This window comes from Salmo salar, chromosome 09, assembly GCF_965601325.2.
Source record: "Salmo salar chromosome 09, fSalSal1, whole genome shotgun sequence".
NCBI lineage: Eukaryota > Metazoa > Chordata > Actinopteri > Salmoniformes > Salmonidae > Salmo > Salmo salar.
This window is the reverse complement of record NC_138299.1, coordinates 37,524,634-37,543,328: the sequence shown is the minus strand read 5'-3', so window position 1 is coordinate 37,543,328 and position 18,695 is coordinate 37,524,634. Positions and strand designations below refer to the sequence as shown.

At 43.4% G+C, this 18,695-nt stretch overlaps 2 protein-coding genes across 7 annotated transcripts in view; both read left to right on the top strand.

The window, feature by feature from the left end:
- gphna (gephyrin a) overlaps positions 1 to 7,883 on the top strand; it is a 173,767-nt gene extending 165,884 nt beyond the window's left edge. For all 5 annotated transcript variants that reach the window (XM_082955756.1, XM_014211285.3, XM_045723618.2 and 2 more), the window contains 5 exons: positions 2,970 to 3,043; positions 3,194 to 3,258; positions 5,192 to 5,295; positions 5,417 to 5,513; positions 5,725 to 7,883. In XM_082955756.1, coding sequence (XP_082811882.1) covers positions 2,970 to 3,043; positions 3,194 to 3,258; positions 5,192 to 5,295; positions 5,417 to 5,513; positions 5,725 to 5,858 — 474 coding nt within the window. In that variant the 3' untranslated portion in view covers positions 5,859 to 7,883. The remainder of the gene's footprint in view (positions 1 to 2,969; positions 3,044 to 3,193; positions 3,259 to 5,191; positions 5,296 to 5,416; positions 5,514 to 5,724) is intronic.
- A 322-nt stretch (positions 7,884 to 8,205) lies between these two features.
- Positions 8,206 to 18,695, top strand: part of pals1a (protein associated with LIN7 1, MAGUK p55 family member a) — a 61,645-nt gene continuing 51,155 nt past the window's right edge. The window contains exon 1 of one of the 2 annotated variants that reach the window (XM_014211293.3): positions 8,206 to 8,298. The gene's annotated coding sequence lies outside the window, so the exon portion shown is untranslated. Of the gene's footprint in view, positions 8,410 to 18,695 lie in introns of both variants that reach the window. The other variant, XM_014211292.3, reaches the window with a different exon arrangement.

The window sequence follows — 18,695 nt, the reverse complement described above, 5'->3', positions numbered from 1 at the left end:
CACATAAACTACTGCAGCATAAATACTGGAGGCTGAGACAGGAGGGATCAGAAGACACTGTGGCCCCATCCGATGATACCCGGACAGGGCCAAACAGGCAGGATATAACCCCACCCACTTTGCCAAAGCACAGCCCCCACACCACTAGAGGGATGTCTCCAACCGCCAACTTACCGTCCTAAGACAGCAGGATTATCGCGGAGCTGTTATACTGCTGTTCTCATCCAGCTGTTACTCCTGCTGTTCTCATCCAGCTGTTACTCCTGCTGTTCTGATCCAGCTGTTACTCCTGCTGTTCTGATCCAGCTGTTACTCCTGCTGTTCTGTTCCAGCTGGTGCTCCTGCTGTTCTCATCCAGCTGTTACTCCTGCTGTTCTCATCCAGCTGTTACTCCTGCTGTTCTGATCCAGCTGTTATACTGCTGTTCTCATCCAGCTGTTACTCCTGCTGTTCTCATCCAGCTGTTACTCCTGCTGTTCTGATCCAGCTGTTACTCCTGCTGTTCTGATCCAGCTGTTATACTGCTGTTCTCATCCAGCTGTTACTCCTGCTGTTCTCATCCAGCTGTTACTCCTGCTGTTCTGATCCAGCTGTTATTCCTGCTGTTCTGATCCAGCTGTTACTCCTGCTGTTATTCCTGATGTTCTCATTCTGCTTTTACTCCTGCTGTTCTGATCCAGCTGTTACTCCTGCTGTTCTCATCCTGCTGTTCTGTTCCAGCTGTTACTCCTGCTGTTCTCATCCAGCTGTTACTCCTGCTGTTCTCATCCAGCTGTTACTCCTGCTGTTCTGATCCAGCTGTTACTCCTGCTGTTCTGATCCAGCTGTTACTCCTGCTGTTCTGTTCCAGCTGTTACTCCTGCTGTTCTCATCCAGCTGTTACTCCTGCTGTTCTCATCCAGCTGTTATACTGCTGTTCTGTTCCAGCTGTTATACTGCTGTTCTCATCCAGCTGTTACTCCTGCTGTTCTCATCCAGCTGTTACTCCTGCTGTTCTGATCCAGCTGTTACTCCTGCTGTTCTGATCCTGCTGTTACTCCTGCTGTTCTGTTCCAGCTGTTACTCCTGCTGTTCTGTTCCAGCTGTTGCTCCTGCTGTTCTGATCCAGCTGTTACTCCTGCTGTTCTCATCCAGCTGTTATACTGCTGTTCTGTTCCAGCTGTTACTCCTGCTGTTCTGATCCAGGTGTTGCTCCTGCTGTTCTGATCCAGCTGTTATACTGCTGTTCTCATCCAGCTGTTACTCCTGCTGTTCTCATCCAGCTGTTACTCCTGCTGTTCTGTTCCAGCTGGTTTGGCTGACCTTTTGTATGTTTACTGCTTATCTGAATTCTCTACTTCTCTCTCTGGGTTTTCTGCTCCAATTACAATTACTGTTATTGGATCACACTTGTACACCTCACCATCTGTCAGACGTAGAAACGTGTACACCTCACCATCTGTCAGACATAGAAACGTGTACACCTCACCATCTGTCAGACGTAGAAACGTGTACACCTCACCATCTGTCAGACGTAGAAACGTGTACACCTCACCATCTGTCAGACATAGAAACGTGTACACCTCACCATCTGTCAGACCTGGAAAAGTGTACATCTCACCATCTGTCAGAGATAGAAACGTGTACACCTCACCATCTGTCAGACATAGAAACGTGTACATCTCACCATCTGTCAGACATAGAAACGTGTACATCTCACCATCTGTCAGACATAGAAACGTGTACACCTCACCATCTGTCAGACATAGAAACGTGTACACCTCACCATCTGTCAGACCTGGAAAAGTGTACATCTCACCATCTGTCAGAGATAGAAACGTGTACACCTCACCATCTGTCAGACATAGAAACGTGTACATCTCACCATCTGTCAGAGATAGAAACGTGTACACCTCACCATCTGTCAGACATAGAAACATGTACATTTCACCATCTGTCAGACATAGAAACGTGTACACCTCACCATCTGTCAGACATAGAAACGTGTACATCTGACCATCTGTCAGACATAGAAACGTGTACACCTCACCATCTGTCAGACATAGAAACGTGTACACCTCACCATCTGTCAGACATAGAAACGTGTACACCTCACCATCTGTCAGACATAGAAACGTGTACACCTCACCATCTGTCAGACATGGAAACGTGTACACCTCACCATCTGTCAGACATGGAAACGTGTACACCTCACCATCTGTCAGACGTGGAAACGTGTACACCTCACCATCTGTCAGACGTGGAAACGTGTACACCTCACCATCTGTCAGACGTAGAAACGTGTACACCTCACCATCTGTCAGACGTAGAAACGTGTACACCTCACCATCTGTCAGACGTAGAAACGTGTACACCTCACCATCTGTCAGACGTAGAAACGTGTACACCTCACCATCTGTCAGACGTAGAAACGTGTACACCTCACCATCTGTCAGACGTAGAAACGTGTACACCTCACCATCTGTCAGACGTAGAAACGTGTACACCTCACCATCTGTCAGACGTAGAAACGTGTACATCTCACCATCTGTCAGACATAGAAACGTGTACACCTCACCATCTGTCAGACATAGAAACGTGTACATCTCACCATCTGTCAGACATAGAAATGTGTACACCTCACCATCTGTCAGACATAGAAACGTGTACATCTCACCATCTGTCAGACATAGAAACGTGTACATCTCACCATCTGTCAGACATAGAAATGTGTACATCTCACTATCTGTCGGACATAGAAACGTGTACACCTCACCATCTGTTAGACAGAAACGTGTCAGTAGAGATAATCTGACCCGATAAGAAGTTTAACACTGTCCTATGACAACTTCTTCCTCAACGTCAATATAATAAAAGGAATTTTATAATTCAGTGAATATAATTCTTAATATATTTCAATTAACTTCATAGGCATGAAATACACTGTAAACACAACACAATAATATACAATATATCTTTTTATGTTTCAGGACTATCTGAAGCAGGTGCTTGACATTGACCTCCACGCCCAGATCCATTTTGGACGGGTCTTTATGAAGCCAGGGTAAGACATTATTTTTTTATTTGATACATTATGCTACAAAAGTTTAGAGGGATATGCCTTGTTAATTCATCAAGTGAGTATGGTTTAGGAGAGATGGATAGTGATTCACGGAAGGTCTTAGTTGGTTCGTCTTCTGTTTTCTTCTCTTAGTCTCCCCACCACGTTCGCCACTGTAGACATTGACGGGGCACGGAAACTGATATTTGCCCTACCAGGTATGTGTTTATGAGCTGTGCGTGTCATATGTACTGTGTGTACAGTATCTGTTGTTTGTGTGTAGACCCGTAAATGTTGTTGTTGAGTCTCAGGACTGGCAGGGGATCGCCAGCCTTGACTGCTCTGAGACCAAAACTCCACCATTTAACAACCAAATATATGTTTCCCTGAGAGAAACATGTTGTATTAATCCAGCAGCATGCCCTCAGACAGAGCTAATGTTTCTCTTTAATTACACTTCCCTTTCAGTTCCTACAGCCTGGAACAAAACAGCCTTCCTTCCACAGCAGCAGTTTTTTCCCTGATGGATCATTTACATTTTGTATATGAGTTGTTGTTTGCATTCTAAATATGTTTGTGTGAGGGAATGTTTTAGACCAGCCCTCCAAAACCGTGTTCCTAGAGTTTACCTAAGACCCACCCAGCTCTAAACATCAAACCTCAGCCAGCCCCCTTATCCACACCAAACCTGAAATTGGACCCCTATTTGACCCACCCAACCAGCCCTGCTGACAACAACCTCTTATCCCTCTACTCTCCTAGCCCCTCCTGCACCTCGACCTGTCCATTACCCCCAGCAGGGCCTCTTGCCTCTGCCTGTCCTATTGCCTCCCCCAGCCCCCCTGCCTTGCCTCTGCCCGTCCTACGTATGTTCGGAGGGCTAGTCTGTGGCTGTGGTGACCGCCACTCTTTTTATATTCCCCCTTTAAGGTAATTTCACCTTCAGAGATACAGGCGCCATTTTCATCGACCATGTCCCCGACAGTGATGCAAGCAGGGTGCCTGTGCCACCGCGCGGAAGTAGGTGCTACCACCGAGGTTGACCGTACCGTTCAGTGTGCTCACTGCTCTCTACCTGAAAGCAAGCTTACTTCAAATGAGCTCAGAAAACGGAATTTAAACTGAAAATGGGAAATATTTTTGGGGCTTTAAGTGCTAAACTGAAACTTGGCCCGACCTCAAATGATATGGGCTTAAAATGATCTCAAAATGCAAACTTGAGGCCAAATGAACTTTTTATCTCCCAAACTTTGTTTGGGCATGTTTGGGGGCATTTTTGTTCGTTTTTTAGTAGTGATTAAGCAAAATAAGATCACTACACCTTTTATTAAACCCAAACTTGAATCTTAACAAAAAATGTTAACATAAAATAAATATTTTTTATTTTCTTATGTGATTTTCTGTTCGGTTTTCTGAGAGAGAAATATTGTTTTGTTTCTGTGGCGTTGCTGTTGGTTCTGTCGCGCCTCGTTCTGTTTCTCAGTGTCGTCCCGAGCCCCTGCGGGTATCTATCCCATCATTCCATGCTGTTGCTTGTTGTTGTGATTTGAGAGCGCTACTCACCCGTCCCCCTGCTGTTTAATTTCATTTGACCTTTTTTGACACCTCCCGTCACTGCTGCTGGTTGGTGTAAAGACTTTTCCCACTCTCCCCAAAGAGCGCTCACCCACTTCTCCCACTCCCCTAAAGAGTGCACCCCTCCAGTCCCTCTTCTGTGCAACCTTAAAAAGTCAGAAGCATACCTGTCTCAACTGTCTGCCTCCTCATCCCCCCGGCCCAGCCCGGCCCCCAGCCCAGGTCCCCCTGCACAGCCCGGCCCCCAGCCCAGGTCCCCCGGCCCAGCCCGGCCCCCAGCCCAGGTCCCCCTGCACAGCCAAGGCCTCCAGCCCAGGTCCCCCGGCCCAGCCCGGCCCCATACTGACAGGCCAGTGGGGTGAGAAGAGAACCACTCTGCTCTCTGCACTGAGCCCTTATCCTGTCCTACAGGGGCTGCCAGCTGGAGCATGTCAATAACAACAATGCTCCTACACCCCAACCCGTCCAAACCTTCTCTGGCCTATCCTGTCATCTCCCCCCTTAGCCCTCTGAACAGTGGTAATGTCCCGTCCTTTTCTCCCTCTCATCCTCAGCCCTTCTCTTTCTGTTGGTCAGGTAACCCAGTGTCTGCGGTCGTCACCTGTAACCTCTTCGTCATCCCTGCTCTGAGGAAGATGCAGGGGATCTTGGACCCTCGGCCCACCATCATCAAAGCCAGGGTAAGTTAACAACAGAGTTATTTAATTTTTTTACACATAGCTTAATGCAAATACATTGGGGTTTAAAGTTGAGTGTGATGTCATCATTCTGTGCACTGCTTTCTCCTGTGTGTGTAAACAGCTTTCCTGTGATGTAAAGTTGGACCCTCGTCCAGAGTACCACCGCTGCATCCTGACATGGCACCACCAGGAGCCTCTGCCATGGGCACAGAGCACAGGTATTATCACATACACACAATACTTTGTCATCAGCACGTTTGCATGTAAAAAATGGACAAGAGAAAATGTGTATCAAAAAGTTGATCCTTGTCATGTTATTGGCTCTCTCTGTCTCCCCACCCTCCTCCCTCTCTCTCCCCCCTCTATCCCTCTCTGCCAACACTCTCCTTCTTTATCTCTCTCACTCTTTATCTCTCTCTCCCCCTACAGGAAATCAGATGAGTAGTCGACTGATGAGCATGAGGAGTGCCAACGGGCTGCTGATGTTGCCTCCTAAAACAGAGCAATACGTGGAGCTGCATAAAGGAGAGGTTGTGGACGTGATGGTCATAGGACGACTATGATGATGTCATCTTACGGGGACAGATAGATAGGCAGGGAGAGAAAGTGGTGCATGTCCACATATCATAACTATTCTGTAATATGCAATGGCACAGCTAGTTTTTATTGATTTGGATAGTAAAGTTCATAAAGGATAATTAACCAACATCTCAAACACAAAGTAAATGAGTACATACATTTGAGTACATACATTAATCATGAAATCTGAATTTGAAAAGATCATTGTATTTCAAAGAAAGACAAAATGTTATACCTTTTAAAAGTGAAAAAATAAGAGATTTATTCTGTAATATATTATATTATTATAATAATAATTATTATTGTAATTATTAATATTATATTGTCATATTAAGCAACTCTGTTTCTCTTTCATCCTCGCAATTGCTTTGTGTGTTCAACCCTAGATAGATAGATAGATAGATAGATAGATAGATAGATAGATAGATAGATAGATAGATAGATAGATAGATAGATAGATAGATAGATAGATAGATAGATAGATAGATAGATAGATAGATAGATAGATAGATAGATAGATAGATAGATAGATAGATAGATAGATAGATAGATAGATAGATAGATAGATAGATAGATAGATAGATAGATAGATAGATAGATAGCAGTAGCATTTCAATAACAAGCTGTAGGTGCTAAAAAAGAAAAATACAAACAAAATACTATTTTCTTATCTCACAAAAAAAAAGATAGAAAATATATCTCTTCTTTTTGAACAACGAAAACCCTTTTGAGATAATGTCAGAAGTCCCTCTTGGGGTATGTCCTGATTCTCCACCCTTCTCCTGAAGTGTACACTTGCACACTCCCCGTCATTTTTAAAGGCATTGGATTGGTGAAGGTAGGCATTGACTGGAGGGAGTTTCCACAATTACTAGATCCATGCAAGAAAGTATGTAGGAATAGAGTGAAGAATCAGGATGTAGCCTTGGTGCTCTGGCTTATTAGGAGTGTTTTCAGGGTCCTGAGGGTGCTTTTAGCTATCTTTCCCCTCCCTTTAGTATTCTTCTTCTCTTCTATGCGTCATTATATGGGCTTTATAATGCCTCATAATGGCTTCACACACAGCTTTGCTTGTCGTTTCTCTTGTGAGTCGTGTTTGTGTGCAGTTGCCAAAAGTGGTGGGTATCTTGGGCCAAAAGTCATAGGGTCATCATGATGAGACCTGGGCCTGTATTCATAAAGTGGCTCAGAGTAGGAGTAGTGATCTTGGACCAGGTCCCCCCGTCTATATAATCTTATTCATTATGATAAACTGATCCTAGATCAGCACTCCTACTCCTCTATGAATACAGGCCTTGAAGGTGGAGAAAGGCAGCGTGTGGCCTGCCAGTGCCCCCTAGGCTGACTGTTTCCCCTAGCTGCCCCCCAGCTGCCCCCCAGGCCCACTAGCTGCCCCCCAGGCCCACAAGCTGCCCCCGAGTCCCCCTAGCTGCCCCCCAGGCACCCTAGCTGCCCCCTAGCTACACCCCAGGCCCACTAACTTCCTTCCAGGCTGACCGTTCCCCCTAGCTGCCCCCTAGCTGCCCCACAGGCCCACTAGCTTCTTCATAGTCTGACCTGGTACTGAAGTCCCACCCAGAGACATGTGTATTCTTTCACATATCTAAATATATGCCTCTGGTCCCACCCTGTCCCCTGCCCTTCTACTTTACCAACACCGCCTGTCTCCCCCCCACCCTCACCTCTCCAGGACTGCTCACCTCACACATACTAGTACAGATATGTGAGGGAACTGGAGGAGGGTGGAAACTTGGTCTTTTATTTGTTTAATTTCAGAAGGAAGAAACAGCTTATTTAAAGTGCTGACTGCCTTTTTAACAACTATTCAAACAATGTACAGAAAAATACATGAATACAAAAGAGTGATATTGTACAGATTATGGTGACCAGCAATCCTGATTAAATTAATGAAGCAATGGGGAGATATTGAACTCTGTACTATAAACGTTTTCTGTAATATTGATGAAACTAATGAAAAATTAAAAATCCATGATCATTATGTAAAACAATGTCTTCAGTCTCTTATTTATAAACTGATGTGTCCAATTGGAAATATAAAACGATTATATTGTATTCTATGCTACATAGAGAGTACATCAAAATATATTTATTTCTACAGCATTGGTCCTTGATTTCAGCAAAAGCTTGGTCTGTGTAAAAAAAAAACAACATCTAAATCAACACTGTCACTTACAGACGTAAAGCATAGACTGTATATATGTAAAGTCGTCTTTCATTGGACGAAATAGAATTGTTTAGTGTCCTGTGAGCAGCATTGTCCAATCGCGAACGTTGTTTCATGCGAATGTACTGGGGCGCTGTTGAGCAAACGAGACCCTTCACGTCTCAACAACTCTGGAGTTGGAAATGACTCCTTACGCAAGGCTACGGAAGAGAGGAACTGGACTGATATTGTGGCACAAAGTTAGTAAAGTTTTTTTTTTAAATGTTTAAACTCAACTGATACAAAAAACAGTGGAGTAATATTGACCATGTCAATGAAGAATATATTCTCGACAGTGTTGCGGGAATAAAGTGAGTAGTTCTCTTCCATTTCCTATGTATTTTGGAGTGGCATTGTCTGCGACGCGTTGCCAGGGAAGAGCTAGTTAGCTAGGGCGAGCTTTTAAAGTTTGTTCTACCTGGTGAACTAACATAAGAACATCTCACATCAGGTTGAACTTAAGCTGTTGTTTCAACTTCGTGGGATAACAACGAAATTGTGTATTTACTTGGGTAAAATTGTCACCGAATGTCACTTTCCATCCAATGGCATAGCAGAGAATGTCGCAACGCAATGGCTAGCAACTGCTACAAGCTAGAAAGGCGGACTAGGTACTTTTGCCCGACCTGTTGCACTCTTTTAAACAGGTATTTAGTTCGTCCATATCTTTTGAGTAAGACTTTTTGCATGTTTGTCCATAGCTATCTAGGTGGCTAGCTATTTGCAAAAAGCAGACTAGATTCGCGAACTGTCTGCTACTAGCTAGCTCGCAAGGTGTAATTCTAGCTATGAAAAGGGCTCGTGCATCTAAAAATTATAGTATTCCAGCCAGGACAACCATGTGTCTCAAAACATTATATTTAACCAATTTACCAATCGAGTACAGATGGATGATAGACAGTCTGTTTTTGACAGTAACGCAATAAAGCCTGACCAGAAAGTCCTCATCAATCAACATAAGGATGACCGGTGATCTAAATTTTGGTCACCATATGGTCTGTGTCAACATGATCGTCAACACTGATGTCTGACACCGAGGTTATACCAGTATTGTGTTCAAGTATTCCCTTCAATGGCTGTCTGACCAAAGCATCGGTGACTAACAATTGCAGGCTATTTGTTCAGTACAAATATCTATTTTTAGATATACAAGAAAAACTAGAAAAGCAATACAATCAATGAAGCCCACATTCATTTAGGGTAGATAACTAAAATCTTATCAATCAAGTAGCAGCCACACACTGGGTGCTTATCACCTACTGCCCAGCCTGATAAGATTGTTATTTTTACGACGATATTATCAGTTTCCATAATCACATGCCTCCAGTCAGATGACTGCTCAACTATTCACAGATAAGTGGGTTCCCTCCTTTTTAGGTGGGGTGCCTCCAATCACTGACCTAAAATAGCTGGGAAGGACCCCACTGACCTTGCTTTTAAACACAATGGTTGGTTACCCCTGATAATCACAGTGTTGTCTTGTCAACAATAGGTCCTGAATTCTCAAATTAGCTTGTGCTGATGATGAGCTACAGAATGCATGGCAACCAAGAGTTTTCCCCTTATTTTGACAAGTTCGTCGTTAAGGTATTCAGGTGCTGGTATCTCCGATTAGTCACCTCATTCGTTAGCAGCCAAGCCTAAACTAAAACAGCCCCTAACTGATGTGAAGTCTGTCCCCCACCACCCCCCCTGGCCTGGCTGTCCACCTTGGCTAGGCTACCCCCATAGTCATGGTTGTAGTAGCCAGAGAGAGAGCCTTCTATTTATCTAAGTATGAATGTTTTGTTGTGACAGCCAGAATGTTGCCCATATAGTAGTAAAAAGTTCACATTAACAGAAGTTTGGTTTACATATTAAACTGAGCTGCCTTCGCTTCCATTTATCTCCACTGCCACATTGAAGGTCATGGTTCAGTTTTGAGCAGGTAGCATAGCTGAAAGCACTTTAATTTTTGAGGAGTTTGATAGCTGTTGAGTGTACTTCTGCAACACGTTATCAAAATGTAACACTATAACACTGTAACACTATATATGGACTAGAGGCTGTCATATGCCCCTCTGTCATTCTCTCCACCTTCATGCATCCCGTCTCTCCACCCCCTCTCTCTACCACCCTGGTGCTGTTTGTTTTTATTTAACCTTCATTTAAAACCCTGTTACGAGGTGGTTCAGTATGTTACATGCCATCTCTCCATTTCTTCCCTGGAATCTGGAATTTTTATTATTCTGTGTGTGGAGTGTTGGAATGTGGAGTGAGAGTTCTGGAGAAGATCAGAATCCTGGTCTGTTTGTCCTCCACAGTGACAGGCTAAGGGAGCATAGGATACACTGACCCACAGCTGAGGTGTTACTGGGGACTCTCTGATTACATGTTATCAGAATAAACAAGTTCATAGGCCTAGTTGATTCTCCTAGCCTATATTTCTCTCCTTTTAATGTGAGCCAAGAAGTAAGAATAAAAGCATCGTGTGGGAATGAAAATATCTTGAGTGGAATGTTAGACTCTGCCCAGTGTTTATATTTGGTTTGGCTCAGGACAGTGGGCTGGAGGAGGGCTTCTTAACCCCATCTGTGGTCTCAGAAGGCTAGACCAGGAAAGCACAGACAGACACCGCCCTTTAAGGGCTCCCGAGTGGCACAGCGGTCTAAGGCACTGCATCTCAGTACAAGAGGTGTCACTACAGTCCCTGGTTCAAATCCAGGCTGTATCACATCCGACCCATAGGGTGGAGCACAATTGGCCCAATGTCATCCTGGTTAGGGGAGGGTTTGGCCGGGGTAGGCCGTCATTGTAAATAAGAATTTGTTCTTAACTGACTTGCCTAGTTAAATAAGGTAGTCAAGTGGGCTGGTTTTAGCTGCCTGCTGTGCCCGTGACAAGCTGCTTCATGCCCACGGTAGTACAGGTCTTTCCTGTAGAGATGACACCTGCAGTGCTGGCAGGACCATGTGTGATTCACCTTGTATAACCTAGCCATCAACGAACCTAGAGGGTATTATATGACATTCTAGTGTTGTTTATGGCTACACACCACCAGGACAGGTCAGTACACTGACAGACCAACCTCACCCCAAACACCACCATGATGTTACCATGCTGTTTGCACAGTGTTTGTCTGTAAATCTGATGTAACCTGGACCAGGAGTGGTATGTTTGGGGGAGAAGACAGTGATGTAGCCTGGACCAGGAGTGGTATGTTTGGGGGAGAAGACAGTGGTCAAATTGTCTCCATTTGTTTTGTTACCTCCCAAGTGTATCTTTTTTTCGTCTTTCTGTTCAGGCAATTCAAGCACTTACTGACTGTGTCATACATTCTTAGTTAAGGTAATCATTTCCAGGTACTGTCCAATGTTTAGTGTGTGTGTGCGTGCGCCATTGGTGAAAATATGACATAAGACCATAGAATTAGAATAAATAATAGTTAGTTTATAGGATCTCTATTAGAGGTCGACCGATTATGATTTTTTTCAACACCGATGCCGATTATTGGAGGACCAAAAAAGAGACGAGGACCAAAAAAGAGACGGTACCGATTAATCGGCCAATTTTTGTATTTATTTATTTATTTGTATTTATTTATTTATTTGTAATAATGACAATTACAACAATACTGAATGAACACTTATTTTAACTTAATACATCAATAAAATCAATTTAGCCTCAAATAAATAATGAAACATGTTCATGTTGGTTTAAATAATGCAAAAACAAAGTGTTGGAGAAGAAGGTAAAAGTGCACTATGTGCCATGTAAGAAAGCTAACGTTTAAGTTCCTTGCTCAGAACATGAGAACATATGAAAGCTGGTGGTTCCTTTTAACATGAGTCTTCAATATTCCCAGGTAAGAAGTTTTAGGTTGGAGTTATTATAGGAATTATAGGACTATTTCTCTCTATACGATTTGTATTTGATATACCTTTGACTATTGGATGTTTTTAGTATTGCCAGTGTAACAGTATAGCTTCCTTCCCTCTCCTCGCTCGTACCTGGGCTCGAACCGGGAACACATCGGCAACAGCCACCCTCGAAGCAGCGTTACCCATGCAGAGCAAGGGGAACAACTACTCCAAGTCTCAGAGCGAGTGACGTTTGAAATGCTATTAGCGTGCACCCGGCTAACTAGCTAGCCATTTCACATTGGTTACACCAGCCTCATCTTGGGAGTTGATAGGCTTGAAGACATAAACAGCACAATGCTTGAAGCACAGCGCAATGCTTGAAGCACAGCGAAGAGCTGCTGGCAAAACGCACGAAAGTGCTGTTTGAATGAATGCTTACGAGCCTGCTGGTGCCTACCACCGCTCAGTCACTGCTCTATCAAATCATAGACTTAATTATAATATAATAAACACACAGAAATACAAGGAGTGACAATTTCACCTGGTTAATATTGCCTGCTAACCTGGATTTCTTTTAGCTAAATATGCAGTTTTAAAAATATATACTTCTGTGTATTGATTTTAAGAAAGGCATTGATGTTTATGGTTAGGTACAGTCGTGCAACGATTGTGCTTTTTTTGCAAATGCGCTTTTGTTAAATCATCCCCCGTTTGGCGAAGTCGGCTGTCTTTGTTAGGAAGAAATAGTCTTCACAGTTCGCAACGAGCCAGGCGGCCCAAACTGCTGCATATACCCTGACTCTGTTGCAAGAGAATGGTGACACATTTTCCCTAGTTAAAAGAAATTCATGTTAGCAGGCAATATTAAATATGCAGGTTTAAAAATATATACTCGTGTATTGATTTTAAGAAAGGCATTGATGTTTATGGTTAGGTACACGTTGGAGCAACGTGTACCTAAGCGATTATATGCAACGCAGGACAGGCTAGATAAACTAGTAATATCATCAACCATGTGTAGTTAACTAGTGATTATGATTGATTGTTTTTTATAAGGTAAGTTTAATGCTAGCTAGCAACTTACCTTGGCTTCTTACTGCATTCGCGTAACAGACAGGCTCCTCGTGGGGTGCAATGTAAAGCAGGTGGTTAGAGCGTTGGACTAGTTAACCGTAAGGTTGCAAGATTGAATCCCCGAGCTGACAAGATAAAAATGTGTCGTTCTGCCCCTGAACAAGGCAGTTAACCCACCGTTCCTAGGCCATCATTGAAAATAAGAATGTGTTCTTAACTGACTTGCCTAGTTAAATAAAGGGGTAAAAAAAAAAAAAAAAAAAAGAATCGGCCAAATTGGCGTAAAAAAATACCGATTTACGATTGTTATGAAAACTCTAAATCGGCCCTAATTAATCGGCCATTCCGATTAATCGGTCAACCTCTAATCTCTATACATCAGACAGACAGGTGCAGAAGTAAACACTGTTCGGGGAAGTTGTTTACTCTGTCTGTCTGGGCCTGTAGGTTTGTTCCTCTCACTCTGCTTTAATCTGAAAGGTTAGGTCACACCCACAGCCTAGGACCTGTTGCTTCCCCTTAAAAACAAAACACCTACATACACACACACTGACCCCTCCTCCCTTACCCACAGGTAATGAACCTGTTCCATCTGCCTTCGCTCTCACAGTGTAGTCTATATGCTGCTGCTTTGTCTTTGGGGTTTAGGTCGGGTAGCTGCTGATGTAGAAATAGTTTTATCATATACATTTGATTGATATGTGTAATGAGCTGTTTAGGAAGGTAGCTTTTCTGTAAGTTTCTGCTGCCTCTACCAGGCCTATTGTGTATAGCTGTCTGTGTTGGTCAGTCAGTTCAGTTAGCCCAGTGGCTGAGAGGACCAGGAGGATGACCACTCTGACTCCACCAGGGTGCTTAGCTAAGCCACACAGCAACAGATGGTCCACTCAAAGGGCCCAGTGTGTGCAGGGCTTGAAATTGAGGGCGTTTCTTCATCCCGAGGATGGTAAAAATATGTGTAAGACGGTTCAAAACAGACTTTGGCACAGTCCCGGGACGATAGATCCAAAATTCATACAACCACTGTTGCATCCAAAGGAGTGTTTTGCTTAAAATGTTGATAAAACTATTATTTCCTATTTTAAGTGCAACAATGTGCACACGCGGTAGGCCTACATGCAAATGTTCCAAAATGCAAATTGCGGGAAGACAACTTTTCTGAAATGCACACCCACATGCGAGTGGTTACATGGACAGAGATGGAAGTATCTGTTAGAAATGTAGAAAAATGGATTAAAGGATAATGCCTTTGGCTGTTAGACATTGAAAGAAAGTTGAAAGAATCAATAGAACAGGAAAACGCATATGAGGAAGTGTTGTTTATCAAATATTTCCCTCAACATTTATTTTGTGGGATTTTGGCTAGGCTACTTTCAGGCAAGGTAAGACATGCTTCATAATATGAAGTAAAACGTCCAGGTTTCATACAAGTAAGGAACAGGAAAAATATAGTGGCGCTAATGATCTTGACAGTCTTGTAGATGGAAAGGCTTTTCTTTAAAACCTTCTAAATTCAATGTTAGGTGCACAATACAGAAATTGCTCCCCCATTTCCTGGTTGCTAAAATTCTAATAGTTTGTCTAATCTCAGTTTGTGACAAAGCAAGTATAGTGTAGCAAATCATTGTACCTTCTAAACCGCTGTGAAATACATTTTCCAACACCAAAAATATTGTATTTTAAACTGTTTGAAGCTGGTGTACAAAACTGAAAAACAAAACTTAATAACGGAAAGCATGGAATAGCACACAGAACAGATCTACCACTTTAGACTTGCTTTCAATGTGAATGACTGATCTATATCACACACTTCTATGTGAATTTGGTCATGTTGCCCCAAAAGTTACATAGTTCATCTTCAACTAGCTACAAAGTAGCCTATGCTTAACTGGCAGAAGGATATCATGATTATTTGCATCAATCCAGTGGCCAACTCATCATGTGTGCTATAGCAACACCGCTAACCAGACAGTGCTAGGTGCCTGCACACTTGAATTAAAGGTTAACTACACTCAGCCCAGTACATCACTGGGGCCAAGCTTCCTGTCATCCAGGACCTATATACAAGGTGGTGTCAGAGGAAGGCCCAAAAAAATTGTCAGAGACTCCAGTCACCCAAGTCATAGAATGTTCTCTCTCTAAGTGGTACCGAAGCTCCAACTCTGGGTCCAAAAGGCTCCTTAACAGCTTCTACCCCCAAGCCATAAGATTGCTAAACAATTAATCAAATGGCCACCGGACTATTACATTGACCCCCACCCCCCTTTGTTTTTACACTGCTGCTACTCTCTGTTTATTATCTATGCATAGACACTTCACCCCTGCCTACATGTACAACTTACCTTGACTAACCTGTACCCCCGCACATTGACTCGGTACCGGTACCCCCTGTTTATTTATTTTTTTATTTCACCTTTATTTAACCAGGTAAGCTAGTTGAGAACAAGTTCTCATTTACAACTGCGACCTGGCCAAGATAAAGCAAAACAGTGTGACACACAACAACACAGAGTTACACATGGAATAAACAAACGTACAGTCAATAACACAATAGAAAAGTCTATATACAGTGTGCAAATTACGTGAGGTAAGGCAATAAATAGGCCATAGTAATTAGAATTTAGCAAATGAACACTGGAGTGATAGATGTGTAGATGATGATGTGCCAGTAGAAATACTGGTGTGCAAAAGAGCAAAAAAGTAAATAAAAACCAATATGGGGAATAGGTAGGTATATTGGATGGGCTATTTGCAGATGGACTATGTACAGCTGCAGCGATCGGTTAGCTGCTCAGATAGCTGATGTTTTAAGTTTGTGAGGGAGATATAAGTTTCCAACTTCAGCAATTTTTGCAATTCGTTCCACTCATTGGCAGCAGAGAACTGGAAGGAAAGGCGGCCAAAGGAGGTGTTGGCTTTGGGGATGACCAGTGAGATATACCTGCTGGAGCGCGTGCTACGGGTGGTTATTGTTATTGTGACCAGTGAGCTGAGATAAGGCGGAGCTTTACCTTGCAAAGACTTAGAGATGACCTGGAGCCAGTGGGTCTGGCGACGAATATGTAGCGAGGGCCAGCCGACGAGAGCATACAGGTTGCAGTGGTGGGTGGTATATGGGGCTTGGTGACAAAACAGATGGGACTGTGATAGACTGCATCCAGTTTGCTGAGTAGAGTGTTGGAGGCTATTTTGTAAATGACATCGTCGAGGATCGGTAGGATAGTCAGTTTTACAAGGGTATGTTTGGCGGTGTGAGTGAAGGAGGCTTTGTTGCAAAATAGAAAGCTGATTCTAGATTTAATTTTTGAGCTGTTGGCCGGGAGCTGTTGGCCGGGAGCTGTTGGGCCGGGAGCTGTTGGGCCGGGAGCTGTTGGGCCGGGAGCTGTTGGGCCGGGAGCTGTTGGGCCGGGAGCTGTTGGGCCGGGAGCTGTTGGGCCGGGAGCTGTTGGGCCGGGAGCTGTTGGGCCGGGAGCTGTTGGGCCGGGAGCTGTTGGGCCGGGAGCTGTTGGGCCGGGAGCTGTTGGGCCGGGAGCTGTTGGCCGGGAGCTGTTGGCCGGGAGCTGTTGGCCGGGGTTGGGGTAGCCAGGAGGAAAGCATGGCAAGCCGTAGAGAAATGCTTATTGAAATTCTCGATCATTGTAGATTTATCGGTGGTGAGTGTTTCATAGCCTCAGTGCAGTTGGCAGCTGGGTGGAGGTGCTCTTATTCTCCATGGACTTTACAGTGTCCCAAAACTTTTTGGAGTTAGAGCAACAGGATGCAAATTTCTGTTTGAAAAAGATAGCCTTTGCTTTCCTAACTGACTGCGTGTATTGGTTCCTGACTTCCCTGAAAAGTTGCATATCGCAGGGACTATTCGACGCTAGTGCAGTCCGCCACAGGAAGTTTTTGTGCTGGTCGAGGGCAGCCAGTGAACCAAGGGCTATATCTGTTCTTAGTTCTACATTTTTTTGAAAGAGGCATGCTTATTTAAGATGGTGAGGAAATTACTTTTAAAGAATGACCAGGCATCCTCTACTGACAGGATGAGGTCAATATCCTTCCAGGATACTCGGGCCAGGTCGATTAGAAAGGCCTGCTCGCAGAAGTGTTTTAGGGAGTGTTTGACAGTGATGAGGGGTGGTCGTTTGACCGTGGACCCATAGCGGATGTAGGCAATGAGGCAGTGATCGCTGAGATCCTGATTGAAAATAGCAGAGGTGTATTTGGTGGGCAAGTTGGTCAGGATAATATCTAAGAGGGTGCCCATGTTTATTGATTTAGGGTTGTACTTGGTGGGTTCCTTGATAATTTGTGTGAGATTGAGGGCATCTAGCTTAGCTTGTAGGACTGCCGGGGTGTTAAGCATATCCCAGTTTAGGTCACCTAACCTCTATGGGCTATGTGGGACGCAAGCATCCCACCCCTGGTACACCCTATCAACAACAGGTGAAATATCAAGAGTGCCAAATTTGAAAACAATTAAATGTCATAATTCAAATTTCTCAAACATACAACTATCTTACACCCTTTGAAAGATAAACATCTCCTTAATCTAACCACGCTGTCCAATTTCAAAAAGACTTTACGGCGAAAGCATAAAGTTAGATTATGTTAGGAGAGTACATTGACAATAGCTGTGTGTAATGTTTTGTCAATTCAAAGACAGGCGTCACCAAAAGCAGAAAACCAGCTAAAATGATGCACTAACCTTTGACAATCTCCATCAGATGACACTCCTAGGACATTATGTTAGACAATACATGCATTTTTTGTTCTATCAAGTTCATATTTATATCCAAAAACAGCGTTTTACTATGGCGTTGATGTTGAGGAAATCGTTTCCCTCCAATAACCGCCAGTCAATCAGCACGACAAATTAAATAATTACTATTCGAAAACATTGGTAAAATATTATATTGTCATTCAAAGAATTATAGATTTACATCTCTTGAACGCAACCGGATTGCCAGATTTAAAAATAACCTTACTGGGAAATCACACTTTGCAATAATCTGAGCACTGCGCCCAGAAAAATACGCTTTGCGATACAGACTAACCGCCATGTTGGAGAGATCTAAAATCGAAAATACTATGTAAATAATCCATTACCTTCGATTCTCTTCATCAGATGTCACTTCCAGGAATCCCAGGTCCATAACAAATGTAGTTTTGTTCGAAAAAGCTCATAATTTATGTCCAAAAAGCTCCGTGTTGTTAGCACATGATCTATGCCAGCCGGACTTCTCGTCATGAACGAGGGGGAAAAAAATATTTACGTTCGTTCAAACATGTCAAACGTTGTATAGCATAAATCAATAGTGCCTTTTTTAACCAGAACATGAATAATATTCAAGGCAGACGTTTGCATTCTCTTTTAAAACGTATTGGAACGAGAGTACCCAACATGAACTCGCGCGCCAGAGTCTAATCGGCCACCACCGTTCCAAGGCTCTTGTTCGTTCAGTTCTCACAGTATAAGACTCAAAACACTTTGTAAAGACTGGTGACATCTAGTGGAAGCCATAGGAAGTGCTCAACAATTAATAAGCCCCTGTGTGTTTCAATGGCATAGGCTTAAAGGTAATTCAACACATCAGGTATCCACTTCCTGTCAGAATTTGTCTCAGGGTTTTGACTGCCAGTTCTGTTATACTTACAGACACCATTCAAACAGTTTTAGAAAATTCAGAGTGTTTTCT